The sequence below is a fragment of the Eumetopias jubatus genome, unplaced genomic scaffold (genome assembly GCF_037043125.1).
Source record: "Eumetopias jubatus isolate StellerSeaLion01/CBP00866 unplaced genomic scaffold, mEumJub1_p1.0 scaffold_4, whole genome shotgun sequence".
NCBI lineage: Eukaryota > Metazoa > Chordata > Mammalia > Carnivora > Otariidae > Eumetopias > Eumetopias jubatus.
The window spans coordinates 15459014-15486419 of NW_028274810.1; the positions used below are offsets into that span (position 1 = coordinate 15459014).

At 45.9% G+C, this 27406-nt stretch overlaps 1 protein-coding gene across 1 annotated transcript; it reads right to left on the reverse strand.

The window, feature by feature from the left end:
* Positions 1-4830: 4830 nt before the first annotated feature.
* Positions 4831-26254, reverse strand: SARS1 (seryl-tRNA synthetase 1). Its single transcript, XM_028102059.2, has 11 exons — positions 26037-26254; positions 18118-18188; positions 14591-14668; positions 12556-12714; positions 11432-11575; positions 10499-10654; positions 7553-7774; positions 6852-6981; positions 6426-6583; positions 5616-5745; positions 4831-5272 (listed from the first exon to the last, which is right to left on the reverse strand). Exons 1-11 carry the CDS (start codon positions 26170-26172, stop codon positions 5115-5117), a joined length of 1542 nt encoding a protein of 513 aa, XP_027957860.1. The 5' UTR covers positions 26173-26254; the 3' UTR covers positions 4831-5114.
* Between the last annotated feature and the right edge of the window lie 1152 nt (positions 26255-27406).

Genomic DNA, 27406 nt, shown 5'->3' on the forward strand with positions numbered 1-27406 from the left:
AGGCGTGGTCAGTGCTGGGAGAGGTGCGTAGTTAGGTGGGGCTGGAGCTCAGAGCTCATGGTTAGGATAAGAAGAGAAGAGCCTGCTAATCTGAACTGTGGACACATTGTGAAGAATGTGGGCCCTGGCTGAGAAGTCTGGGCTTTATTTGATTAGATGAGAGAACCATCTGAAGCATGTGGGCAGGGGAGGTCTGACCGACCGAGGCAGCCTCCTCCAGCATGGTGAATAGTCCCCCTGAAGGAGGGACTGGGGGCGCAGACCAGCAGGAGGCGCTTGTAACAACAGTCCAGGTGGAGAGCCAGGGTTGCGGCTAAGGAACAGGTTGCTGAGGGGGTAGATCTGAGTGACCACGGGACTCAGTGCGACTGTGTGAGGCAGGCCGCTGGGGATGAGGAGGAGGAGGTGGTCCAGTGGGAGTCCCAGGGGTTTGTTTTGGGTGCCTGAACACCCAGAGGGGGGAGAGAGCAGAGGCTCAGCTAGGGAGTTAGACTTTGAGATCCCGGTGGAGATGTGTTTGTTGTGGGGGAGGGGAGTGGAGCTGGAGATGCTTGGTGGGAGATGGCAGATTTGGGATGTGAACTAGGAGAGCATGCAGAGCAAGAGCAGAAGAGAGCCCAGGGGAGCCAGCATTTAGGGGCAGGTACAATCTCCTGATTCTCCTTGCTCCTCTACCCTCCACTCAACATCCCCTTGCTCTCTGCACTCCAGCTGCTCAGGCCTTCTTCCTGCTCCTTCATGTGGTTCCCTCTGTCTGGAACATTCCACCTTCTTTTCGAGGGGGTGAGGACTAGGAGGGCCGGGACTGTTGATGAGGTAGCAGAGCCTACAAGTGTCTGCTGCTTATTTATCTTTGAGGGAAAGGAACCAGATGGGATCTGAATTTGACAGCAGAGGCAGGGCGGCAGCAAGGCTGTTTTAAGATGGGGAAACTAAGCAGGTTGGTACTGAGGGGAATGGGGGAGGAGGGGAGAGACTGGAGAGGAGAGGGAGGTTCAGGAGAGAGCTAGCTGATGAGCAGGCACTCAGGGATACCAAATGGCCGTGGGGTCCAGAGAACAAGTAGACAAGGAGGAAGAGTAGAGAAAGAGAAAGAAAAGAAAGAGAGAAAGAGAGAAAGAAAGAAAGAAGAAAGAAAAGAAAGAAAGAAAGAAGAAAGAAAAGAAAGAAAGAAAGAAAGAAAGAAAAAAAGAAAGAAAGAAAGAAAGAAAGAAAAAGAAAAAGAAAGAAAGAAAGAAAGAAAAAGAAAGAAAAAAAAAAAGAAAGAAGAAAAGAAAAAAATATATATGGGTTTTTTTTTTCTCTGAAACAAGATGGAAGGAGGAAAGGATGAACGTTACTCTAAACAGAAGCTTAATTCTTCCCTTTCTTCAGGGTTTAAAAAACAAGTCTCCCTGAAGGGTCGCACCATCTTATTAGCAATTTACACCTCAATGAAAATAATTTTCCAGACCATTTCTAACAGCAGGTTTAAGTGGGGGGAGGGAAGTCGAAGTCTAGTGGAGGGACCCAGACTGCTCTCCGAAATGCAGGGCTTGTCAGCCAACCAATCAGAGCAGCTAAAGAGAGCACCTTCCCCTCAGAAAAGGGGGCTTCCTCCCAGTCGGCAGTCGCTGGGATCCCCGGGGACCTAGAGGTTGGGACCCCGCAAGGTTGGCGTCCCAGTCTCCTTTCTGGCAGGTCTGTGGGGAGGAGCCCCATACCCGGCTTCTGGGAGGAGAACCTGCCTGCAGGAGCCCCCCCCCCCCCCCCCGCCCCGCCCGGGGGTGCTCTTAAAAGGGCAACGTCAGAGGCAGAGGTGTCTGCTCCACCAGGACCTCCCCCGGAGGCGATGTAGGGTTGCACCCCCCTTTTGTTGTGTACCTGGGAGGAGCTTTTGGGGAACCCCATGCTGGGAGGTGACTGGAGGAGTGGCGCAGGCCCCTCATTCTGGCACAGGCTCTGACATGCAGCACATTTCTCTGGGGCCCATCCCAGCTCTGCCTGTCAGACTCATCCTGGGAGGGCAGCCAGGGCTGCCCCAGGCCCCCAGCGGGAGGTATGGGGGAGGTCGAGGGGAGAGTAGGCGCTCTTAGGACCCTGGGTACCCCGGGAAAACTTCAGCGAAGGAAGAGCAGGACAAGTCGCAGGGAAAGCGTCCGATCCCAGGAGGGGCTTCACCATTGCAGTGTTTGGCTCCTTGGTGGCTGATAAACTGAACTTCTCAGCGGTCTGTGAGCTCAGGCAGGCCCCTTGGTCTCACATTGGGTCCCCTGGCTCTTTAGAATTTCCTTCTGGAAGTCTAGCTTCTAGTTGTCTCTATCTCTTGGTAGAGAGGCCAGGTGCCTCCTGTCTTGCCTGAAGCACCCAGACCTGCTTCTCTCTTGCCTGAAGCACCCAGACCTGCTTCTTGGGCCCTGAATTCCTGGGTGTGGGAACTAAAGGTTGGTGAAGGACCCAGGGCTCTGACTCACTCCACCAGGCCTGTGGGGTTGTTTGCTAACTGAGGTAGTAAGCTGGGTAGCCGAGGTTGGAGATGGGGCAGGTCAGGGTGCCAGGGATGAGGGCATCAGCTGTGGGTTGCGGAGGCAACTGCTAGGGAGGAGTCAAGGTTATCTGGGACTGTTCCCAAGTGCTTAGCGTCTAGGCCAGCCTTCCACCCTAAACAAGGCTTGCATCAGCCCCATCCCACTGCTCCAGGGAGGGAAGGAGTCTGGTTTTCAGCTCCCTCGGGAGCAAGACACGCCACACCTTTCCCAATGACTGTGAGTTCTTTGAGAGCAAGGACTATGTCCCATTCTTTCTGGAAGCCCTGCTCCTAATCGTGCCTGCCTATTGGCATGTTCCTGTGTGAGCTGTAGGAAAGAACCTCAGCCACAGGGTCATCCTTTCCTTCACGATGGTTTTCTCCTCCTCTGGCTCCATCAGTAAGAAAGGGGTACAGACTTGCTAACAGAGTCAGCTACTTTCCAGGACTCCACTCATTCCTTTTCACTAGGCAGGCTCCCAGGCCTGTCCACACACTCACCCAGCCACAGGGCAGGTAGGGGAGGGTTGGCACGGGAGCTGGGCTGCCAGCAACACAGAGCAGGAAGCTCTGCATGAAGCAGTAGGGAGTCTAGGTTCCAAGGGCCAAAGGCTCCAGAAAACTGGTCAGGTGAGAAGGTATTTCAGCCAGTGCAGGGAGGGAGAGGGGGCCGGGGGAGTCTGGAGCCGGGCCAGGCCCCAGCTTCTGCCCTCCCACAGTGCTGAGGGCCACAGAGAAAAGCAGTGCCTCCTACTGGAAGAAAGGCCCCAGGCACGAGGAGCCGAAGAAGGTAGCAGTAGGGAGCAGAGGAGGGAGTTAGAGGGACCTCTAAGGCCTGCTGGGGGTGTTCAGAGCCACTTGAAAGTTTCTAACCCTAAAGCCCAATGGGCTTTTCAGAGGGGGAAGAAGGGTGTGTGGTGGTGACCCAGACCCCCCTCCTGGCACTGTATAAACTGCCTTTCTTCCAACCGAATAGCAAAGGCTATAGGACGGTCCACTTCTGGTCCTTCTGAGTACCTGGGAGCAGCTTGTTCTTGTGCCCTCTTGCCCTGGCTTTGTCACCCCAGAGCCGGGGGCAACAGGTTACAGTAGAGGCAGGCTGGTTGAGCCTACCTGTGGCGAGAGAGCCTCTGTGGTCACCCTTTCAGGTGGCCCAATTTTGACAGGGTTTCCACTAGCAAGATTGCCTCCAGTCCCCATTGAAGACCAAGCGCACAGCCTCCTTCCTGGGTGCCAAGCTCCGGCAGGCCCGGCGAAGTCGCAGCTTAGGGACTAAGGAAGCAGAGATTAAGCTCCTAAGTGAAAGACCAGTTCGGAGCTCTGCCCTCATTTCCCAAAGTGCAAGCACTGAGCACTGCTGAGGAGTGGGGACCCCTGGCTCCCACCTGGCCCTGCTGTCTCAGCTCCCTTACCTGCCTTGTACCCTGTCTTCTGTGTGATGGAAGAGGTATAATCATGTCCCCACCCTCTCATCTGGGACTGTCACAAAGATAAAAGAGATCAGCTATAGGAAGTATTTTAGGCTCCTGGAAGTGAAGCACTATACTAACATAAGGTGTTATTAAAGTAAAGTGTTTGTAGATTGCAGATGAAAGGCAGCAAGTAAACAAAGAGCCTAACCATAACCCTCCCCGGAGAAAGGGTGAACTGGCCATTAGGGCAACGGGGGGAGCGCCAGGGAAAGGGGAAGAGAGTTTTCCTCCCTCCCCTCTGCTCTGTTGGTTGGTCTTCCACTTGCGGATGACTGGGCAAGAGAAGTAGCTATTAATAAGGCCCCAACTTACGCTCCTGAATCTGGGGTCTCTGCGGGATTAAACACAGTCTCATCTTTCTTGAGGTCCTGCAAGCCTCCTGCCCTTCCCATGGAGCCCTTCCTAGGGACCAGAAGCACTAGGAGGCTTATTATGTCAACTCTGGCCTCTAAGCTAGTCCTACCTTTTTTTTTTTTTTGGTAAAGATTTTTCCATTTATTCATTTGAGAGAGAGAGAGAGAGTGCCAGAGCAAAAGCAGGGGGGAGGGTCAGAGGGAGAGGGAGAAGCAGACTCCCCGCTGAACAGGGAGCCTGATGTGGGGGTATCTCAATCCCAGGACCCTGGGATCATGACCTGAGCCGAAGGCAGACACTCAACTGACTAAACCACCCAGGCACCCCTTCCTCACTGCTTTTAAGCAGGGGTGAATTTACACAGGAGGGTCTGTCCCCTGTCCTGCAAGCTTGTGTGTCTAAGACTCAAAGTTTTCACTTTCCCCTTAAGCCTTTCCTAAATCTAATCTAAATCTTCTTTAGAAGGAAAAGCAGAAATGAGTGTGGTTGCAGGGAGAATTGTCAGAGACAGGATTTGAGCCCTGGGCAGAAGACCGTGGAAGAGTCCTGGCCTTCCTCCAGAGATGCTTTATTACATGATTTCATCAGTCGTCAGTGAATGGATCCTATGCCCATGCAAGGAGACGGGAACGTCGCGCTGTACATGGCAGACTGTTCCCCTTTTAGCATTGCAGTCAGATGGGGCGGGTGATGAGTGGGTGCTTGGCTTCCCTGCCCGTGGGCAGGCTCTGAGAACCCAGCTGACAGAAACGAAAGCCCGACAAACTGGGAGGAAGGAATGTTCAGGAATCGGTGACCTCCATGTTCTGCAGCCGGCTTTCCAGAGGGACATCTCTGGCTGCCCCTTTCTTTTTGCTGCCCTCATGCTGCTTCTTCTGCTTCTTTGATGGCTCCTGGTCAATGGGTGCAGGCTTCACAAAGGGGATCAGTTCTTGGAGACCTGGAAGGAGAGAGCCAACCAAATAACCTATCGTTTCTCAGGAGTCAAAGCCCAAGGGTTTCTTGTGGAGAGTTCCACAAGATGACGATCCCTATGAACAAAAGGGCACCCACGATGGGAACTGGTTTCATTAATTCTTTTCTTCCCCAGTCTGAATTTTAGCTGAGCTTAAACAGGAAGTGATACCTGTAGTGGCTACTTTCTCAACTTTGGGGACAGGACAGGCAGAGTTCTGGGGACTGTTTCTGAACAAGAACAGTTGGTCCATTCTGAAAGGGGGTTTGCTCTTCAGAAGAGCGGGAAGACAGAAGACGAGGAGAATGGGCTGGACAGGGAGTCTTACCCGGCGGCATGAACTCCTTCAATTTCTCAGGCACGACGATGCCCTTCTCCGTCTGGTAGTTCTCCAGGATGGCGCAGATGGTACGAGTGGTGGCGCACATCGTAGCGTTGAGCATATGGACAAACTCCACCTGCAAAGACAGGGTCCCCAGAGGGATCATGAAACTCAGCCTAGTCTTACTCATGCCCAGGAACCACCCACTTAGCCAGACTTCCTCAACTGTAACTATCCAAAGCATTATTGATCTTTTGCTAGACTAGAATTCTGTTTAGTATTTATTGCCTATAATAATAATTCCAGGAAGATTCCTCAGATCTCCATGAGTGACAAGTGATAGGTCCCAGCAGATGGAGGAGAGTGGGCCCTTTGAGGGAAGGAGGAAACTTCCACGGTGGCCTCTCCTTTTAACCCCTTTCAAGTCCCTGACTTTGGAAAAGATTAGGGCCTGAAAACTGGGTTTGAAGAGATAAACTTACAAACCCAGACCTTCTTAGGTGAGAGGGAAGACACTGCCTCCAACGTGCCTTCTGTAGACAAATGGGGATTATTCTTTAACTGGAGTCACAGAGAACAAAGCCCAAAAGAGAAGAGCTAGAAATACCTTGTAGAACAGAGCTAGATTCAGGTTTCTAACTAAAAGGACTCTGTCCTGATTTAGTAGAAGTCATTTTACAGATTCCCTTTTTGGTCTAGATTGAGAAACTCAGATTTTCCCATGATGCTGGGACATTACATCCTCCAAGCACTGAGAAATAAGATGGACTTATTCTGCACAAGGCCCTACTTCCTACCTCCCAAGGGGCTACCTACCTTGTCCATCATCTTCTTGGTTTGCCCATATCGGATTCGGAGCCGGCGAGCCTGATAGTCTGTGCAGTTAGAACAGGAGACTAACTCACGGAAGGCTCCCGAGCCTGGAAACCAGGCCTCCAGGTCAAGCTTCTTACTGGCAGCATGATTCAAAGAACCTGTAAGGGAAAACCCCTAAAATTCATGAAGGAGGGATGGTATTTCAGGAGACTGACCTTTAGCAAACCTGAAGAGTTCTTTAATTCACATCCTATCCCCAGAAGTGAAATCATGCCCAGATATTCTTATCACCAAATACTCCCAAGTGAGAACAGTGTGATATTTTAATTAATGTGGGCAATTAATTGGATTGCGAGCTATTTCTTTGTGTGGCGGCTCACCTGGTGAGGGTGGTGTTTGTGGGCTGTGGGAAAGGGGGGTGGATACCTGAGACAATATTCACAATGTGGTAAGGGATCCCCAAAGACTGGTAGAAGTCTTCTGCAGTAGTAATCATCTCCTCAAACATCTCCCATGACTTGTTGTCGTGTGGTGATGAGTAGACAAACTGTTCAATCTGCAGAGGGGGACCCAACGATGGACCATGAAAATGGGACAGGGCGAATAAACCAAAGGACTGAAGTGGGAGATATCCTTGCAATGGAGACCTATTCCTACACCACTGGGAGTCAGGCGAGGCTGGGGCCCCTGCGGGAGATCGGTGCTAGACTGGACTGGGGCTCCAAGAACAAATGCTCCATGGAGCTCTTACCATATACACGCCAGGTACTGTTCTAAGTACTTTGCCCCTACCAACCAGCAGAATCCTCACAGCAGGTCTAATGAGGTGGGTACTATTATTATCCTCCTTTTGTAGAGGAGGAAACTGAGCACGGAGAGGTTAAGCAACTTGTTCAAGGTTACACAGCTGCTAAGTGGCAGAGCCGGCACCGGGACTCAGGCAGCCTGGTTCCAGGCTCTGCGCCCACTGCCACTCCAGCATGTGCTTCTTAGGCAGAAACAGATGTAGGCGGCGAGAGGGAAGACCGGAGCCAGGGTGGGTCTGAGCAACACAGAGCCTGTCTCTCTCTAACCACCCTGGAGAGGTCGACAGAAGGGTGCTGCTCCTCCCCGACCTGACCACTCACCTTCTCAAACTGATGGACTCGAAAGATGCCGCGGGTGTCTCGGCCGTGGGAGCCCACCTCCTGGCGAAAGCAGGTGGACAGGCCGGCATACTTGATGGGCAGATCCTCCGGCCGCAGCCACTCGTCCCGGTGCAGGGCAGCAATGGGCTGCTCTGAGGTGGCAATCAGGTATTTCTCATCATAGGAGTTGTCATCAGACTTTTCACTGCCTTTGCCAATCACCTGGAGGAGGAGGGACATCTACTAGTTAAGAGCGAGGGATGAGGACCTCAGTGAGAGCAAGAAACCAGAGGCAAGGCTAAAAAGACAAAGGAGGGAATGGGCCCCTCCAGAATGGGATCCCTCCTAGAGATCAAAGAAATGCAAATTAAAAGGAGATAAAATATTCTGATAATATTTTTTTTACTTATCTAATAAATAAGACATTTATAAATAGTGAATAGGGGCCAATGACAGCAGTGCAGTAAAACCTGAGCTGGTAGCAATATACATTAATCCACCCAACAAATGTCTGTTAGGCGTTTCTAAGGTGCCAAGTTTGCCAATGCTGGGCAAAAGGAGACACAGTCTCTGCTCTCTTGGTGCTTATGAGTTAGTGTAGGATGATACTCCTTAAAGAATCACTTTGGTGTTCAGCTGAAGAAAGTAATGCAGAAGAAAAAAAGGTATAAACAGGACAAAGTTCATTGTAACATTACTTATTGATGGCAAAAAAGGAAGCCTCTTAAATATTTCCACAAGGGAAGAGTCGACTATCCTACATCCAGACCATGTATTATTACATAACCATTTAAAAATGTTGGTGATGAAGACCATGAAGTAACACTGAAAAATGCTTCTGATAAAATGCTGAGGCAATCTATATACATTGTGATTAGAAGTATGAGAAAATGATATACTGATGAAAAAAGCCCCCAAAAGGATATTAAAAATGTCATTTGTATGAGGTAATGAGAAAGAAGATGATTTCCCCCCATCATTTCCAAATTTTCTGTCATGTGGTATTAGTTTCATTTTAAAAAGAGGAGGGTGGGGGCGCCTGGGTGGCTCCATCGTTAAGCGTCTGCCTTCAGCTCAGGTCATGGTCCCAGGGTCCTGGGATTGAGCCCCGAGTCGGGCTCCCTGCTTGGCGGGAAGCCTGCCTCTCCCTCTCCCACTCCCCCTGCTTGTGTTCCCTCTCTCGCTGTGTCTCTCTCTGTCAAATAAATAAATAAAATCTTTAAAAAAAATAAAAAATAAAAAAATAAAAATAAAAAAGAGAAGGGTGGAAACTTCCTCTGGGTCAGCGTTTGGGGACCTGGAAGACTATGTTGCTACTTGACAGCGGGAACTCAGCCACTAACCACATGTGGCTATTTAAATTAAATTAAAATTTAGTTCTTCAGCTTGCACTAGCCACATTTCAAGTGCTCAACAGCCACATGTGGCTGGTACTGTCAAACTGGATAGTAGAGACAGAACATTCCCATCGCTGCAGAGAGTTCTACTGGACAGTGCTGCTCCAGAGAATTCATAAACTGAGGTTATCAGGCAAGAAGTGCCAGCCTAAACTCTCACTATGGGGACTCTCACTATGTGAGTCTCCCTGCATATGGATCCAAGAAGCATCTGGAGAAGAGATGGAGAATGTGGGAAACACAGGGGGCACCTGCTATCTAGTGTCTCTCTCATAATCCTCCATATAAGGTTCTCTCTGACGTTACATGCAGGGCATCCTTCTAAAGCTCTGTGATTATCCAATACTGGGGTTGAGATGAGGAAAAAAAGAAAAGAGAAAACAGGTTTCGGCTGATACATGAACACATTCCTCTCCACATTAAAAGAAAGAAAGGGGGAAAAAAAAGAAAAGAAAGGGAAGGAATGCCTGGGTGGCTCAGTCAGTTAAGCATCCGACTCTTGATTTTGGTTCTGGTCATGACCTCAGGGTCATGGGATCCAGCCCCGCGTCAGGCTCCGCACTCAACGCAGAGTCTGCTTGAGATTCTCTCTCTCTCTCTCTGCCCCTCCCCCCACTCGCTCTTGCTTGCTCTAAATAAATAAATAAATAAAATCTTAGGGGAGAAGAGAAGGAGAACACCAAGGTCAGACTAATCCTTAGGGTTTAGAGAGCATTTTGCTTCCCACTGCATTTTGAATGAAAACTAACTAGAACTCATCAATAGGAATGAAAACATAACTAGAACTCATCAATGGGAAGAAGTTCTATTAAACTCCTCTTTAAGATAAGTCAGGTGAGCCCAAGAGCATTGCCTAACTCCTCCCCAATAAGAGCCAAGTCGTCCCCTTCTGACAGAACAGTCTTAAGGGGAAGGACAAGTAAAAAGTGGACCAGTGGACCATGCTGTTAGCAGAGGCACTCTAGAAATTCTGAGCGCTAGGCACAGACTGGAGGTGCCCCAGCTGATGTTGGAGCCAGCTCATCAGAATGAGCTTCTGACTCTCAACGTGAATTCTCTGGTTCTCCCTTGAGATGCTCCATGGTTGAGAAAGAGCCACAAACTGGAAGCCACATCCATCCCAAGGAGAATACGTTTTGCTCTCTAGCTCCCAGTCTGGGGTTAGGAGTAGGAGGACATGGGAAGATCAGCCGCTTCTATAATTTTTTTTTGTCCAAGCACTCAAAAAATGTGTTTTCCAAAGTTCATGGTGTTAAAGTATGCTCAATTTGAATAAGTCATATAGATTATCTGGGGAAAGATAAAAGAGGCTCTATGTCTGCACTGCCCGGTATGGTAGCCACTAGCCACATGTGACTACTTAAGTTAGAATTAATAAAAATTAAAATTTTACTGCCTCAGTTGCACTAGCTACATTTTAAGTGCTCAACAGCCATGATACAGAGTATCTCCACACTGCAGGAAGTTCTCCTGGACAGCACAGCTCTGTTTCTTTGAGGTTAAACTTTATAACTTAAGTCATTCTGCCATGTTGCCCCAGGATACTCACCTTATAAAGTTCTTCATCAAACTGGCTGAGCTGCGCCACTTCCTGCATGACCTCCTTCCTCATGAAAAAGGGGGTATAAATGGGGGTGTAGCCCCGACTCCCCAAGGTGCGAAGGGCATACTGGATGAGTGCCTGTTCCAGGAATACCAGGACACCCTAAAGGAGCAGAGACACAGCACTGTGTGATTGGGTTCTGCCACTATCATGTTCATCTGCTAGTATTTACACTCAGAGGCAACTGGGGGCACATGGGAGGCCAGCAAAGACTGTGAACCCCAATGCCTGACTCAAGAGATTCTTTAATAACAATGCCCGGCACATCGTCTAGGCACACTGTCAGGAGAAGCAAAGCGAGGCAGAAAGGATGATTTGCCCAGGGTGCACGGGAGAGCTTTCTTGCACTAAATAAAACACCAGATTCGTGCGTGTATGCAGAGCATGCTATGTAAATGTATACGTATATGTATATGTATACATGTACTGTATCTCTGAAATGATTTTCCCGTGCCCTTCCAAAGTCTTCTCTAAATTCATCTGCCCTCTGTCCCAACTCCTCTGGGTCTGCCACCTCTGCCTACCTGTTCTCATAGCTCTCTGGGCCCACTCACCCCACAGCACTCATCACAGTGGGTTCTCACTCTTTGTTACCTGTCTGTCCAATTCCACTCAGCCCCTTAAAAGGCAGACTGTTCTGATCCAGTCAGTACAACATATAGTCATTATGGAGGATCACTTAGTGGCTCTTGTTCTAGGGAATCCGGAGAAGCACTCTGTCTCAAAAAGAGAACTGCATCCAACTGGCAGTAAGTTTGCAGGATAAAGGCATGAACAAGTGGTGGACCTGTGGCCTCTTTAAGTAGGTTATGTTTTCTGCACATAGTTTTTTTTAGCTCCTTCTTTAGAATCCCATCGCTACGGGTTCCTGGCTCTTACCTTCAGGAAGTAGCCTCGACTTCCAGCCACCACGGCCCCCTTTTCGCCCTCAAAGCCATCTACCATCACCACCAGGTCCACGTGAGAGTACTTCTTCCTGACTGTACAATCGCCCCAGATCCTCTCTACTTTGTTGTCGGCATCCTAAGGAAACAAGACCAGAAGAGAAAGATGCATGATCACTGAATTTCACAACCTCCAGCTTTGTAAACCCCATTCCAAAAACAACCTAGAGCTTTGCAAAACTACTGCGTAACTGAAACACTAGGTTTTAGTCATTGTGTACAGAGACTAAGGAAGAGAATTTGCTAGAGGATGTGTGTTCAATAGAGAAATAATAATTTACAAATTCCTAGAAGTGATTCTAGCCATGGAACCGAAATCATGAATTCCTAAGAGATCTGTCGTAGTCTCACTTTTTTTTACCCTTTTAAAAGACTCCTTGAAAATCCTGCTACAGGACAACTACTCCCCCACCCCCCCATCAGCATCGCCTGGGGTGCAGAGGAGAATGTAGATTTTTTTTTTTCCAGGCTCTCATTGGTCCTGGGGCCGTATGAGGGTGGGCTCAGGGCCCTGACCTCCCGAGTCTCCCACCCCAGCCTGCAGTGAGTTTAAGGCTCGTTCACCAGGGAATGAATGAAAGAGGCACAGATGGGCCCAGCCACGGCTGGGGTGTCAGGGAACAAAGGCTGGGCTCAGAGCAGCTTTGTGCTGGGGAAGCTCCCACTCAGCAGGAAACTTTTATCATGCAGATTTCCCTTCAACCTGCAGCTTCTCAGCAGGGTGTGGGTGAGGGGTGAGGGTGATTTAGCAGATCCCTCCCACAGGACTCACTGCTACCACGGGCAACACGCAGTGGAGGACAGCGGCCGACTCAGAAGAGATTTCTGTGCCCGGGTCCCCTCCTACCTGCTGTCTCTGCTACTTCCCAATCAGGCAAGGATCTGACTCTTTCAATTCTCAATTGGTGGGCAGAGCGAATACACAAAGAGCCTGCTCCTGACACAAGGCCTATTATACAGAGAGTGGCAGCATTTCCCAGTCCTCCTCCCACCCCGCCCCCCCCCCCAGCAGAGGGGAGCACCGGGCAGGCCGCCGCCCACTGTGGCGCCCACACCTACCTCATCATTGCTGATGGGCACAGATGGATGCAGAAGGTTCCCGATCTCTCGGAGGTTCTCAAACCGCTCTGCTTCCAGCTTTATCCTCTCGGCATCACATTTTAGGATGGCCTCATCGATGAGGAGTCGGACTTTTTTGATTTGTGAGACCTTCAGGTTCTGTAGATGAACAGGCCAGGCCAGTACCCAAGCCACAGCAGGTCAAGGTATAGAGTAGGAATAAGATTCTGTTGCCCTAACCTTGCTGTGCTCTAATGACAACCCTTGTGATAGCATAGTTAAAAATCAACAATGAAGGCTTTCGAAGAACTGAGATTTATTTCAAACGCACGCACACACTGTTTTGCCCTTACAAATTCGCTGGCATTTTCTTCTGGGCTACCTAAGGAAGAGATGGGTCAATTCTGGCCATTCTTCTCAGTCATGTGTATCTCAGCGGTTTTAATACTGTAGCTCTTTTTTTTTTAATAGAATTTTTTTTTAAGATTTTATTTTATTTATTTGACAGAGAGATAGAGAGCACAAGAAGGCAGAGAGGCAGGCAGAGGGAGAGGGAGAAGCAGGCTTCCCGCTGGGAAGGGGGGGTCTTACCCCAAGCAGGGAGCCCAGTGCGGGACTCGATCCCAGGACCCTGGGATCATGACCTGAGCCGAAGGCAGATGCTTAACTGATTGAGCCACCCTGGTGCCCCTTTTTTTTAATAGAGTTTAAGAATTTTTTTTTTAAGATTCTATTTATTTATTTGACAGAGAGACACAGCAAGAGGGAACACAGCAGGGGGAGTGGGAGAGGGAGAAGCAGGCTCCCCGCTGAGCATGGAGCCCCGATGAGGGGCTTGATCCCAGGACTCTGGGATCGTGACCTGAGCCAAAGGCAGAGGCTTAAGGACTAAGCCACCCAGGTGCCCCCTACTGTAGCTCTTTTAAGAGCTCTTTCCATTAACTTGTATTTTCTGATATTCCTGATTAAGTCAATTTAGTGCTCTTATGTACTACATTTAACTGTTCTCTAGGAAGATTATAAATTTATTAGGAGCAAGAGGACCTGTCTTAAGCTTATTTTGTATTCTTTTTGCAAGTGTTTCAAACTACTGATTTAATGGGGACAGGAGAGCCCTTAGCAAGTGGGGCTGCACAGGAATAGCTCCCCCAGCCTAGCCCTTCAAGCACAGCAACTTTGCTTTTGTGTATTTATGCTCTTGCTATGCTTTTGTGTTGCAGGTTTTAAGAAAGGGTTCGGTGACTAAAAAACTTGAAAATTACTTCTCTAGGTTCACTGTTGTGAATATTTACTGAATTACAGTAAATTGAAAAGATCCTTGACTTTGTGAAAACTGAGTTCTATAAACCAAAGGTAGTTCGTCTCCTTTTTTCTCTGCTTCCTACTCTTGACTTTTCCACTCCATCCGTCCCTGTCTCTGCGATCTAATAAAAACTCAAGTATCAAGGGGCACCTGGGTGGCTCAGTCGTTAAGCATCTGCCTTCGGCTCAGGTCATGATCCCAGGGTCCTGGGATCGAGCCCCGCATCGGGCTCCCTGCTCAGCGGGAAGCCTGCTTCTCCCTCTCCCACTCCCCCTGCTTCTGTTCCCTCTCTCGCTGTGTCTCTCTCTGTCAAATAAATAAATCTTTAAAAAAAACAAAAAACAAAAAACTCAAGTATCGAGTCCAACAAGAGCGGAGGGGGACATTTCCCAGCTGCATACATTCAAGGATGCCACAATGCTGCGTGGAGCTGAGTGTCAGCACTTGCTTGCCTAGGAACAAAGTTATGATGAAAGAACAGAAATCCAGCCTAGAAAAGGGAAGGACAGGGCACCTGGGTGGCTCAATTGTTAAGCATCTGCCTTCGGCTCAGATCATGATCCCTGGTTCCTGGGATCAAGCCCCAAGGCAGGCTCCCTGCTCAACAGAGAGCCTGCTTCTCCCTCTCCCGCTTTCCCTGCCTGTGTTCTCTCTCTCGCTCTCTCTGTCAAATAAATAAATAAAATCTTAAAAAAAAAAAAAAAGAAAGAAAAGGGAAGGACAAAAACTTACAGCTAAAGTGTCTGCAGTGAGGTCATCGAGATTTAACACATCCTCTGGAACGGACTCATCTCCCACTGGCTCTTTCTTCTGCAGGAGAAACAAAACAGAAAAACCCCAATACTATTAAATAAAAGAAAACTTCTGACATAGTTTTCTAAGTATAATTTATTTATAACTTTCTATATAACTGTATCTAAAAGCTGCAACGTATGAGAGAAAAAATTGGTGTGAAAGTTTCTGGTCCCTACCCTGCCACTTTCTGGCTTTTTTGATCCCGGACAGATCAATTAATCCACCGGGGTCAGAGGGCTGACATCAACAGGAACGTAAGAAGAGTGTCTGCCCTGGACGTAGAGCAGTTACGGGCACCAAGAAGCTGTGAACATGCTCATACCACTGCCCAGCTCTGGGGCAGGTGCCTGGATGTGAATCTGTGAATCCTTGTCCGCTTCCTAAGAATAATCCCAGGACTGAGGCTAAGAGGAATAAATGGATGGGATGACAGAATAGTAGGACACTAAGGAAAACAAAATTTTTGAGGAAAAAAGTCACCAAATCTAGAACTAAGTTTAGAGCAATCAATGTAACTTGGCAAAACTGCAGAATGTACGCAGGGCTAGATTTTCTCCCTGCTGGTTTCTCTTCTCCCCCTTCTTTGGGGAGCATTTCCAATCCTTGCCCAGAGCCATGGAGAAGATAATTTAAGAGTCAAATTCTTCCCAAATTAAAAGGAGTTAAAGAAAATTATCAAAGGCCATTATAACAAGATATGTAAGGCCTCAGCAAAACTTGCATAAAAATAAGTTGAGGAGATTCAGGGTCTGCTTCGCAAGTATAAGTCATGTCCAATGTCCTAAAGATATTTTTTTTATTCTATACATAACAATAGGCAATTACGTTTATACAACCTCATATACTACTGCACAAAACTGAGTCATAAGAAAGAACTAAATCTTCTGAGGCTAAAGCATAGAAATCCTTTCAATTTATTACACAATCTCATATACCAAAGTGAGAAGTCAGGATGCTAACCATAACCGAACTCACATCTTTCAGTGACTCAAGCAAAATCATCTTCAAAAGTTGCAGAAGTCTGAAAATCTCAGAATGAGTCTTGTTAAGAATAAGCAGAAACTAAAAAAAAAAAGAAGATAGCTGGAGGGGAAGAATGAAGGGGGGGAATCGGAGGGGGAGACGAACCATGAGAGACGATGGACTCTGAGAAACAAACTGAGGGTTCTAGAGGGGAGGGGGGTGGGGGGATGGGTTAGCCTGGTGATGGGTATTAAAGAGGGCACGTCCTGCATGGAGCACTGGGTGTTATACGCAAACAATGAATCATGGACCACTACATCAAAAACTAATGATGTTATGTATGGTGTAACAATAAAAAATTTAAAAAAAAAAGAATAAGCAGAGACTACTGAGGTTGAAAGAAATGGCCTAAATCTCAAGATTTTCCATTTAGTAGTCAAGAAAGCCGACGCCCCTTTGCTATCCGATAATCCTTTAGGGCAGCAAATTCAAGTTCTGAGTTCAAGTTCTGACTCTGCAACTAACAATGTGATTTTAGGCAGGCTGCTTAATTTCCTAAGCCTACTCTTTTGCCCTTTTAATAAGGTTGACAAAAGTACCACCTATACTCCAGGTTTGCAGCAAAGATGAAAAACCAAAATGAATACTATCAAGTGCTATACAAATTAAAGCCCTGCTAAGACCATTCTAATGGATAGGAAGGGAGAACACTCCTTGTGGGGCTACACACAGCTATAACATAGCTTCTGTTATAGCAGCTTGGAGGGACTAAGACTTATCTGAAGGGATCTAAGAATGCTACTGCAAATGAAAACACTTCCATCTTGCTAGGAAAACACTAGGCTGGCACTACCTGTGTATGCACCCCAAGGAATACACAGGCAGAGTGCACACTGGAATCTACATAATTATGAGGTCTCTGACATGCAAATGATTAAGCGTCACGAGTCCCAAAGGAAGAAAACTATATGATTGTCGGTATCAATTTCCACAGCCAGTCACAAGCTGAAAGTTTAACAAAATACTGTTAAAGAGAAGGATTCAGACTTTCGTGAAGGTACTAGAATCTGGAGGGAGTCTTTTTGTTACGCTCTTTCCTGGTTCAGGTTCCAAAATTTTGTAATTTTTTGGTTTAGTTTAAAGGTTTACAACTTAAAAATGAGACAGACTTGAGGGAGCATTTAATATGTTTTTTAAAAATGATTAAGGGGCTAAGGATATTTTTGAGGAAAGATTAAAAGCATGAACTATTCTGGAGAGCAAAGCAAGGCCAAGCTAAAACTTAACATTCTTCAAGCACAGGAAGGATTTTTTGGATGAAGGCCAGTAATGACTTGCCCTCTGCTGTTACTTGCAATTGCTGAATAACTACAATGTTCTAGGCATTGTGCCAGGTTCTCTATATTTAAAAAATTTAGTTCTTCCGATTCTGTTCTATAGGTGAATGTTAGTATTGTCATTTCACAGATGAGAAAATTGAAGCTGAGAAGTTAACTTGCCTAAGGGCGCCTGGTGGCTCAGTCGGTTAAGCGACTGCCTTCGGCTCAGGTCATGATCCTGGAGTCTCGGGATCGAGTCCCACATCGGGCTCCCTGCTTGGCGGGGAGTCTGCTTCTCCCTCTGACCCTCCCCGCTCTCATGCTCTCTCTCTCTCGCTTTCTAATAAATAAAATCTTAAAAAAAAAGAAGAAGAAGACGTTAACTTGCCTAAAGTCACATAGCCAACGATCCAGGACTTGGACTCCTTATCTGTGCTTTTTCCATTAAAGAGCATGACTACACTGAGACAAAGGATCTCAAGTCCACCCAAGAAAACCTTTCTGGCACTGTAGACTGAGCTTAAGAAATAATTTGCTAAGATTACTGGTGGAAGTTATGTTATTATAAGAACAAAACAGACAATGAATGAACAATGTGGCAAGAATCTTTTCTTGCTACAGACTGAATGTTTGTGTCCACCCCAAAACTTATATGTTGAAACCTCATCCCCAATGTGATGGTGTTTGGAGGTGGGGTCTTTCAGAGGAGATTAGGTCATTAGGGCAGAACTCTCATAAATGGGATGAGTGCCCTTCTAAGAGACCCCAGAGAGCTTCCTTCTATCAATGTGAGGACACAACAAGAAGACAGCTGTCTATGAACCAGGAAGTGGGCCCTCACCAACCCGGAATCTGCCTGCACCTTGATTTTGGACTTCTCAGTCTTCCGAACTGTGAGAAATAAACTGCTCTTGTTTATAAGCCGCCCAATCTATGGTATTCTGTTATAGCAGCTTGAAGGAACTAAGACTTATCTGAAGACACAAAATGGACTCACTGATCCCTGAAAGTGCCTCTTAGTTCTCTTTCCTAGTTTCTTCCTTTCTTTTTAAAATATTTGTCCCTTTGGTAAGAAATCAGTATCTCACAGAATTAGACACTAGGTTAGAAATTATGTATTAACTAAGAGTAAGATTAAATACCTCTGCTCAAGCTTTCAAGGCTGTTACCTAGTTCTCTTACCTTCATTTTCTCTCCAATTGTCTTGCTGCACAGGTTCTTCAGCTTGTTCAAGTTGTCTGCCCGAAATCTGCCTGAAGAATAAAGAATCCAAGAATATACGAAAGATATGCACATAATTAAGAACTGCCCCCTGCCAATCACAGCTCCTTAGGCAGAGCTAAAGGATCTCATGAAATTGTGAAATCTTACAGCTTTAGAGCCCCAAATTTAGTTGGCATATACTGGTGACAATGGGGTTCTCTCAGCATTTGGTGACAAGGAAAAGTCCCTTCTGGGACTGAAAATGGAAACTATCATAACCTGGACAATGCCACGGTCAAATGACAAATCTGAGAAACCTGGAGAAAACTCAAATAACTATAACCTGCTCAATTATCTTAAAATCCATTGAAAGAAACTATGTGGTACGCACTGCAATCTGGAAAAAGAGCTATCCTATTTCTAGTCCTGTGAACTTGGCTGCAGCATCTCTGGGCTAGAAATGGTTAATGTTATTCCCTTTGCTCTGACAAAAATCTCACCTGGCAGCCTGGAGAATAAGTTTCTTATGCTTTAGTTTATTCGGGGGAAGATGATGCACTAATCAGCCTACATGTGTATTTGGGCCCAAACTATTGTATCAGTATTGTGGTTCATTAATCTAAGTCTAATTAGCAAAAGTCGGACCTCTTGAATCCAAGCTTGAGGACCAACATGGTAAACACCAAGTTTTTGATGGGTGAAATGATGACTAGAAATGAGAGCTCCCAGGCAGCTATTTTTTTTTTAAGGTTTTGCCAAACTTGAACTAAACGTTAGTACATAATGTTCTAACTACTTTCTCATTCACTTACTTTGATTAGAGAGATGGGAACAGAAGAGCAGTCACCAGGGGTTAGAGGGGACAGGGGAGAGAGAATGGACTACAAAGGGACAGTGAGGGGGATCTCTATGATGATGGAACAGTTCGAGAGAATGGACTACAAAGGGACAGTGAAGGGGATCTCTATGATGATGGAACAGTCCTGTCCTGAGTGTGACAGTGGTTATACAAATCTACACATGGGATAAAGTTGCACAGAACTACACACACACACACACACACACACACACGTGCATGTAAAACTGGTGAAATCTGAATAAGGTCTGTGAATTGTAGCAATGTCAATTTCTTGACTTTGATACTGTACCAGTTAGATGTTAGATGTCATCAGTAGGAGAAACCGGGTGAAGGGTACATAGGACCTCCTTGTACTATTTTTGCAATTTCCTGTCAATCTATAACTATTTTGAAATAAAAAGTTATAAAAATTTTTATTTAGTCCCTCCTATTTGCAAGGCCCCGTATTAAGTGCTGGGAATAAAAAAGAAAATATCATGCTAGGTGCTGAAAGTAAAAGAAAACAATAACAATGCTGGATGTTTCAATCAATGAATATAGCATATCCCATCATTATCTTTAATTTCTCTCAGCAATAGTGCACGGATCTTGAATGTCATTTATTAAATGTATTCTAGGCATCAGATGCTTTTTGTTATTTGTATATAGAAATACCATTGATTTGGGCCCCTGGGTGGCTCAGTTGGCTAGGCGACTGCCTTCGGCTCAGGTCATGATCCTTGGAGTCCTGGGATCGAGTCCCGCATCGGGCTCCCTGCTCAGCGGGGAGTCTGCTTCTCCCTCTGACTTTCTTCCCTCTCGTGCTCTCATTCTCTCTCTCTCTCAAATAAATAAATAAAAATCTTTAAAAAAAATACCATTGATTCTGTATATTGTATACAGTGATCTTGCTAAATTTAATTTTTTTAATTTAAATTTTTTTAAATTTAAATTAAAAAAATTTTAAATTTACTTAATTTTATTTATTTTTAATATTTTATGTATTTAATTTGTCAGAGAGAGAGAGAGCACTCAAGTGGGGAGAGGGGCAGAGGGAGAAACAGGCTCCCCACAGAGCAAGGAGCCCAATGCGGAAATCGATCCCACATGACCCAAGCCGTAGGCAGACGCTTAAGCAACTGAGCCACCCAGGTGCCCCAAATTTACTTAACTTTAATAGTTCAGTTCTGCACACACCAGCAAGTCATCTGCAAATAATGACAGCTTTACTTCTGTACCAGTCTTTTTTTTTTTTTTTGAGGTACAACTGACATGTAACATTGTATTAGTTTCAGGTGTACAACATAAGGATTTGATATTTGTATACACTGCAAAATGATCACCACAGTAAATCTAGTTACCATCTGTCATCACATTCTACTCCAATCTTCTTTATTTTTTTTAAGTAGGCTCCGTGCCAATGTGGGCTCTGACAACTCTGAGATTAAGAGTCGCATGCTCTACTGACTGAGCCGTCAGGCACCCCTCTTTTTTTTGCCTTATATCATACTGTCTAGAGCCTCTAGCATGATGTGGATTAGAAGTGGTGAGAGCAGATATTCTTGTCTTGTTCCCGACCTCAGGGAGAAAGCATTCAGTACTTCATCATTAAGAATGTTAGCTATAGGGGACCCCCGGGTGGCTCAGTCAGTTAAGCATCTGCCTTCCACTCAGGTCATGATCCCGAAGTCCTGGGATCAAGTTCCACCTTGGGCTCCCTGCTCAACCAGGAACCTGCTTCTTCCCTTGCCTGCCACTCCCCCACTTGTGCTCTCTGTGTCAAATAAATAAATAAAACCTTAAAAAAAAAAAAAAGAATGTGGGGCGCCTGGGTGACTCGGTTGTTAAGCGTCTGCCTTTGGCTCAGGTCATGATCCCAGGGTCCTGGGATCAAGCCCCGCATAGAGCTCCCTGCTCCACGGGAGGCCTGCTTCTCCCTCTCCCACTCCCCCCTGCTTGTGTTCCCTCTCTCGCTGTGTCTCTCTCTGTCAAATAAATAAATAAAATCTTTAAAAAAAATGTTAGTTATAGGTTTTTTGATAAATATCTATGATCAGATTAAGGCAGTTCCCTCCTATTCCTAGCTTCCTGCATTTTATCATGAGTAACTGGAGTAACATGGGAAAAAAATGAACTTGATCCCTATCTCACATCATACACCAAAATCAATGTGGGATGAATCATCCACCTAAATGTGAAAGGCAAAGTAGTAAAACTTCTAGAAAAAATATTGGAAAATCTCTTCAGGAACTTGGGATATGAAAAGATTCCCTAAACAGAACACAGGAAGTACAAACTACAAAGAAGAGATCAATATATTAGACTTTGTTAAAATTAATACTTAAAAAAATTTTTTTAATTAACATACAATGTATTATTTGTTTCAGGGGTACAGGTCTGTGATTCATCAGTCTTACACAATTCACAGCACTCACCATAGCACATACCCTCCCCAATGTCCATCGCCCAGCCACCCCATCCCTCCCAGCTCCCTCCAGTCCAGCAACCCTCAGTTTGTTTCCTGAGATTAAGAGTCTCTTATGGTTTGTCTCTAAAATTAATATTTTTTAAAAAAAGATTTATTTATTTATTTTAGAAAGGGAGAGAGAGAGCTCATGAATGGGAGGAGGGGCAGAAGGACAGGGAGAGAATTCTCAAGCAGACTCCCCACTGAGCGTGGAGCCCCCTAGGACCCTGAGATCATGACCTGAGCTGAAATCAAGAGTCGTACACTTAACTGACTGAGCCACTCAGACACCCCTAAAATTAGTAATTTCTATTCATTAAAAGACTGAAAGAGTGAGAGGCAAGTCACAGACTGGGAAAAAATATGTGTGGGGCGCCCGGGTGGCTCAGTCGTTAAGCGTCTGCCTTTGGCTCAGGTCATGATCCCAGGGTTCTAGGATCGAGCCCCGCATCGGGTCCCCGCTCTGCGGGAAGGCTGCTTCTCCCTCTCCCACTCTCCCTGCTTGTGTTCCCCTCTCTCTCTGTCAAATAAATAAATAAAAATCTTTAAAATAAAAAAAATATGTGCAATATACATATCTGACAAGGTCTTGTATCCAGAAGGGATAAAGAATTCCTACAAATCAGTAAGAAAAAGACAGACAATTAAATAAAAATTGGTCAACACTCTGTCACTTCTCAAAATAGGCTATCCAAATACTAACAAGGATATGAACAGGTGCTCAATTATCTTTAGTCACCAGGAAAATGCAAAGTAAAACCACAACGAGATACCACTATATATCCACCAGAATGGCTAAAACTAAATTAAATTAAAATTAAATTAAAAAGGCTGCCAATATTAAGGGCAAGGAGGTAGAACAACTAGAATTCTTATTTTGCTGGTGGGAGTGTTGATTGCTACAACTACTTTGGATAACTATTTGGTGATATCTACTAAACCTAAACAGGTACCTACCTTATGATCCAGCAACTCCATTTATATATACCTAGAGAAAGGAGTGCTTATGTCTACCAAAAGACACACAAAACAATGTTCATAGCACTTTATTCATAATACCCAGTCCAAATGGCCATCAATAGAATTGATTAGTATATCTATATGATAATTGGTATATTTACATAATAGAGTACTGTACAGCAATGAAGAAGAACCAACCACCGCTCCACATGAAAAGGCAGAATAATCTTACCGAAATAATTTTGAGAGAAAGAAGCCAAAATCAGGCAAATTAATTTTGCCTGATTTTGAACTCAGTGTAAATGGAAAAATATATGCTATATAAGAGTATTTACATTAAGTTCAAAATCAGGTAAAATTAATTTATGGTGACAGAGGGCAGAATATTGTTATTTTTGGAAAGGGCATTAGGGAGCCCGCTGAGGTGCTGCAAATGTCTTTGATCTTGACCTGGGTGGTGCTTAGATAGGTATACAGCTTTGTAAGATCCATCAAGCTGCACATTAAAATCTGTACACTTTGCTGACTACATCTCAGTAAAAAAAATAAGTTAAAAAAGGTCGTATATAAAAATACCATATATGTCACAATGAGATATATGAGATAATACACGGAGAACACTCAACAAATGAGGTAGTGCTATGGGAGCAGAAGAGATGGTTTGGCAAAGAGGACTGATGGGAGTGGGGGCAGTCGCCTGATAAGGAATATTCCAAGAAGATCCACGATCATGGACGTGTGAAAGAGCTACAGGGAGCTTCACAAAGAATGGAGGGTATATGTGGGAGAGTGACAAAAGATGAGGCTAGGAAGACATGCAGGGCTTTGTAAATTGTGTTAAGGAACTTGTATTTTCAGGCTTTAGGGCTACACTGTCTGACATGGTAGCCACTAGCTACATGAGGCTCTTGAGCATTTGAAAAATGGCAAACCCAAACTGAGATATACCGTATGTGTAAAATATACACCAGATTTTGAAGACTTGTAAAAAAGAAAAAGGATGTAAAATACCTCAATTTTTATACTGATCACATGTTGAACATACAATTTTTGATATACTGAGGCAGTATAGTATCTTACTAAAATGAACTTCTTGTTTTTCTTTCCCTTTTTAATTGGCTACCAGAAAATTTACAAATTTATTTATTTGAGAGAGAAAGAGAGTGCACGCACACGGGGGGAGGGGTAGCAGGAGAGGGAGAAGCAGACTTCCTGCTGAGTGTGGAGCCAGATGGAGGGCTCCACACAACTCAAGGTTCAATCCCAGGACTCTGAAATCATGATCTGACCCGAAGTCAGAAGTCAGACACTTAACCAACTAAGCCAGCCTGGTGCCCTCAGATGGCACTGCTTTAAGGTAAGAATGTCACTGCAAGACATAAACCCGGATGTAAAATGATTAGATTTCCATTCCAAAAAGATCACATGTCCTGGATGTGGCCCTGCACTAGGTAAGACTGGGGTAAAACTGAAAGCAGTTAGAAAGTTCTCCCAAAGAGAACGACCTGGCTTAAGGCATGTGCAGTAAGACAGTAAAGAGAAATTTCATTCAGGATAGCACAGCTTAGATAGAATTCCTGTAATTACCAGCAGATTTCAAGATACACTGAAATCTAGCAGCTTTGGAAATAGTCGAGACAAATGCTTATCATATGTCCAAATGTGCCCCTGCTATATTACTCTAAAAAGAAGAAATCACAGTTTGAATCCTTGGAGTTAGAAGAGTTGTGGTAAACTCTGATGTGATACTACGATTCCAAGTTCTCTCAGATACCTGTGTTCCACACAGAGCCCTAGCGGCACCTTGCCTGTCCACAGGCAGACAAATAGGTATACATGTAGAGTCTACTGGGTCCTCAGTCAGGGAACATGATCTGAATTTTTAATGTGGCTCTCGGTTACACATCCTTGTTGCAGTCAATGACAGAAGAACCTTGATATAAGATATAAGATCGGTCAATGTCCAACTTGGGTAGCCAGTGACTTGGGAAAAATCATTAATTCCTTTTGGCTGCTAAGAGAATATTGGGAAGGGATGTTAGGTAGAAAAGAATCAAATCAACAGATGTGCTGAAAATAAACTACATATAAACTGTTTTTCATACAGAAGGGCCAAGTGCCCTGAAGACAGAAGATACTCACAAATTCAGTAAACCTTTGTTAAGCCCTTACCAAGAACCAGGTGCAGTGCTAGATACTGGGATTATATGCATACATATGTATGTATATCCTGTATGTGTATGTATACGCCAGCTACTGGGGCATACAGGCGAATAAAACACAGAACTTGTCCCTGAAGAACTCATCCCCTCACCACATATCCACTCATCAAGCAAGGAACAGAACTTCCTGTGGACATGTACATCATACACAAGAGACTAGGTAACACATTCAAAGTCACTTAACAGCTGTACAATAACCAGACTGACACAAAATCTGATACTTCTGACTTCTAATTCAGTAAAACAGTGTCCAGGCTAGTTTTTTCCTTCCATTTAACTTAATTCTAATTACAACTCAAAAATTCAGATTTAGATTCAGGTGGTGGGATCTCAGTCAAACAAATACCACATTTGAATGAATGAGACCACAGAATCAGCAGACAACTGAAGTTAAACAAATACTTTCTTCCTACCCAATGCCCTGATCAATTTAGGAAAATCAATTTTCCTAACGGAAATCCACCACACTCTTGGACAGCGAGGGCCTTTGCAGTATGCTGTCATAAAACCTGGCTCTCAGCTGGTTACAGACCTATTGCATCAGACAAAAAAAAGAATCACATGTGCTTGACAGCTTCCGGCCAATCAGTGACAACCTCAGTTAATCCAGGCAGAAGTTGATAGGCAGAGGGTTCTCTGGTTTAGCTTCATGAAAGATACCCGGATCAGTTCCAGGTTCTAGACCAACTCGTCTAATGTCTTTTCCGGAAAACTTGCGCAAATCACAATTAAACAGGCTCAATAATTACAAGCTTGTTCTTGCCTCACGGCACTCCTCTCCCCATGTCTGGTCTACTACAGCAAAGTCTTTCCTCTATTCTTAAAGATAAGCCTGCAGGTCAGGGGGATGGCCTTCCCCAAAGCTTCGGGATCATTGCTTTTAGTCAGGAGCGGCTTCCGAAATCCCCAAATCCTTCCAATATGTGTGGACTGAACTATTACGCTGCAGATGTGACTCAGTCTCAGGCTGGAGCCTTTGGTCTTATCAGGTTAGAGGGAAACCACTCGGGCCTTGCTGAAGATGAGAAAGGGACCGGAAGCGACCAAAGATGAGTGTTAGGAAAGGGGACCCCCAACCCCCAAACCTCGCGTCCTAGCTTTCTTCTGGCTACTCTTGGGACAGGAAGGCTTGACAGCTCTTGAAGCGCACGCGCCGTGCTCCTTCCCAGGCAGCCCAGCGATCCGCACCGAGCACGCGTGCAAGAGAGCTCCCACGGCCCGGGCGGAGGGAAAAGGTGGGATGGTCCCGGCTCGCACAGTGCGTTTTAGGGGACAGTGAGAACCTGGAGTCACCGCAACCAGGGAGGGGACTAACAAGGGGTGGAAGCTGTGGCCTCAGGAGCGGTAACGAGATCCGAGAGATGAAGCTGGGATTAGGATCGGAGGATACCCGGCACGTCCCGGTACTTACATCGTCGCCACTCGCCGTCTGCCTTCACCAGCTGATCTACTAGTCCCGGGTCCTTGAAGCGCTTCTCCTGCGTCTCTCGAATGAGGGCTGGGTCCCCTCCTTTATCTACCCGAAACAAATCCAGATCCAGCACCATCTTTCCTTCTCTCGGGCCAACGCTAAGGGACGTAAGGAACGTGCCACAGCAGCCAGTGACCACCGCACTGCGCCGGCGCGCTGACCCGCCCTCCCCGCGCAGGCGCGGCCGGAGAGCGCAGGCGCCCCCTCTCGGCCGGAAGCAGCTGCGCGGGAGGCAGGGCTGCGGGGATGAACGTGGAGTGGTGGGCCATGGGTGTTTCGGGTTGTGTGCAGGTCTGGCCAGGCTAGTGGGTTTTGTCCGGGTCTTGTGCGGCCTCCCCAGCGCTGCCCCCTCTGTAGGACCTCTGATTGCTCCATAGAAGCGAGTGCTTCAGTTCCCTCCTCATATTAAAGGGCATATCTCAGGTTAGGCCGAGGCCTGCCAATATGATCTCTGGCTTGGAAGCTTAGAGCTTCCAATAGATGCCAGTTTTTGTCTTATAAGCATGGTTCCTAAGACTGGACCCTCTCCCTGAACCTCTGTTCTCTTCTCCATCTTGAGACAAGAATATGGCTACATGTTTTAGTCCCTGGGTTACCTCAACTCAAGATTCCTGCTCTCCTGCCTTAGAGCTAGGATACCTTTCTTAACGTGATTATTGAGTAAATCAGGTTGTCCTATTACCAACCTTTTGGATCACAGGATTGGAAAAGTGAGATTTAAATATTTTAGAGAGGGACATGAGACTTTTCCAAGGGGAAAGCATTTAGCAGATTTGAAGAAAGTATGAGGTATTGAGGTCACATCTTAGGACTTTAAAAAACTCTTAGAACAAAGATTTCACCATATTTTCATTTTATAATGTTCACACCCTTACAGTGAAATATTATGGTTGCTGATTGGAGCCAAAGTTATCAAAAAGTACTGCTGATAAAAAGAGATTATTTGGAGGATTTGGGAATAGGCAGTCTGCCCACCCCATCCTTCTTATAGAGACTTTAGAGCCCCACCCGCAATGCCCCACAGCTGGCTGTGCTAAGACCTTCTTGGTCTTAACAGCACTTGCATGGGCTCCTGTGATGAGGATATGGCATTGCTATCCCTGCTCCCCAACAAGTGTCTGTCAAGCCAACTTAGGTATAGTATAGGGCTAAAGACAGTGGTGAAGCTGAGAAGTAGAGATCTGGAGGGGGGCTTTGGTAAGGCGGTTGTGTGGGTTTGCCACCCTAGGTTCAGTTTGCTTATGATGCTAGATTTAAAACCAGTGGAAAGGTTATGTAGGCAGCTACAGTCTCTGGAGAAAATATGTAAG

Bases quoted from the DNA above. Each gene is read 5' to 3' on its own strand.
- SARS1 (XM_028102059.2), bottom strand. From the start codon at position 26,172: ATGGTGCTGGATCTGGATTTGTTTCGGGTAGATAAAGGAGGGGACCCA. The intron at 18,189-26,036 runs GTAAGTACCGGG...TTTATTCTTCAG, and splicing joins AGACGGCGAGTGGCGACGAT to GCAGATTTCGGGCAGACAAC. The intron at 6,982-7,552 runs GTGAGTGGTCAG...CCCCCTCTGCAG, and splicing joins GAGTCCATCAGTTTGAGAAG to ATTGAACAGTTTGTCTACTC.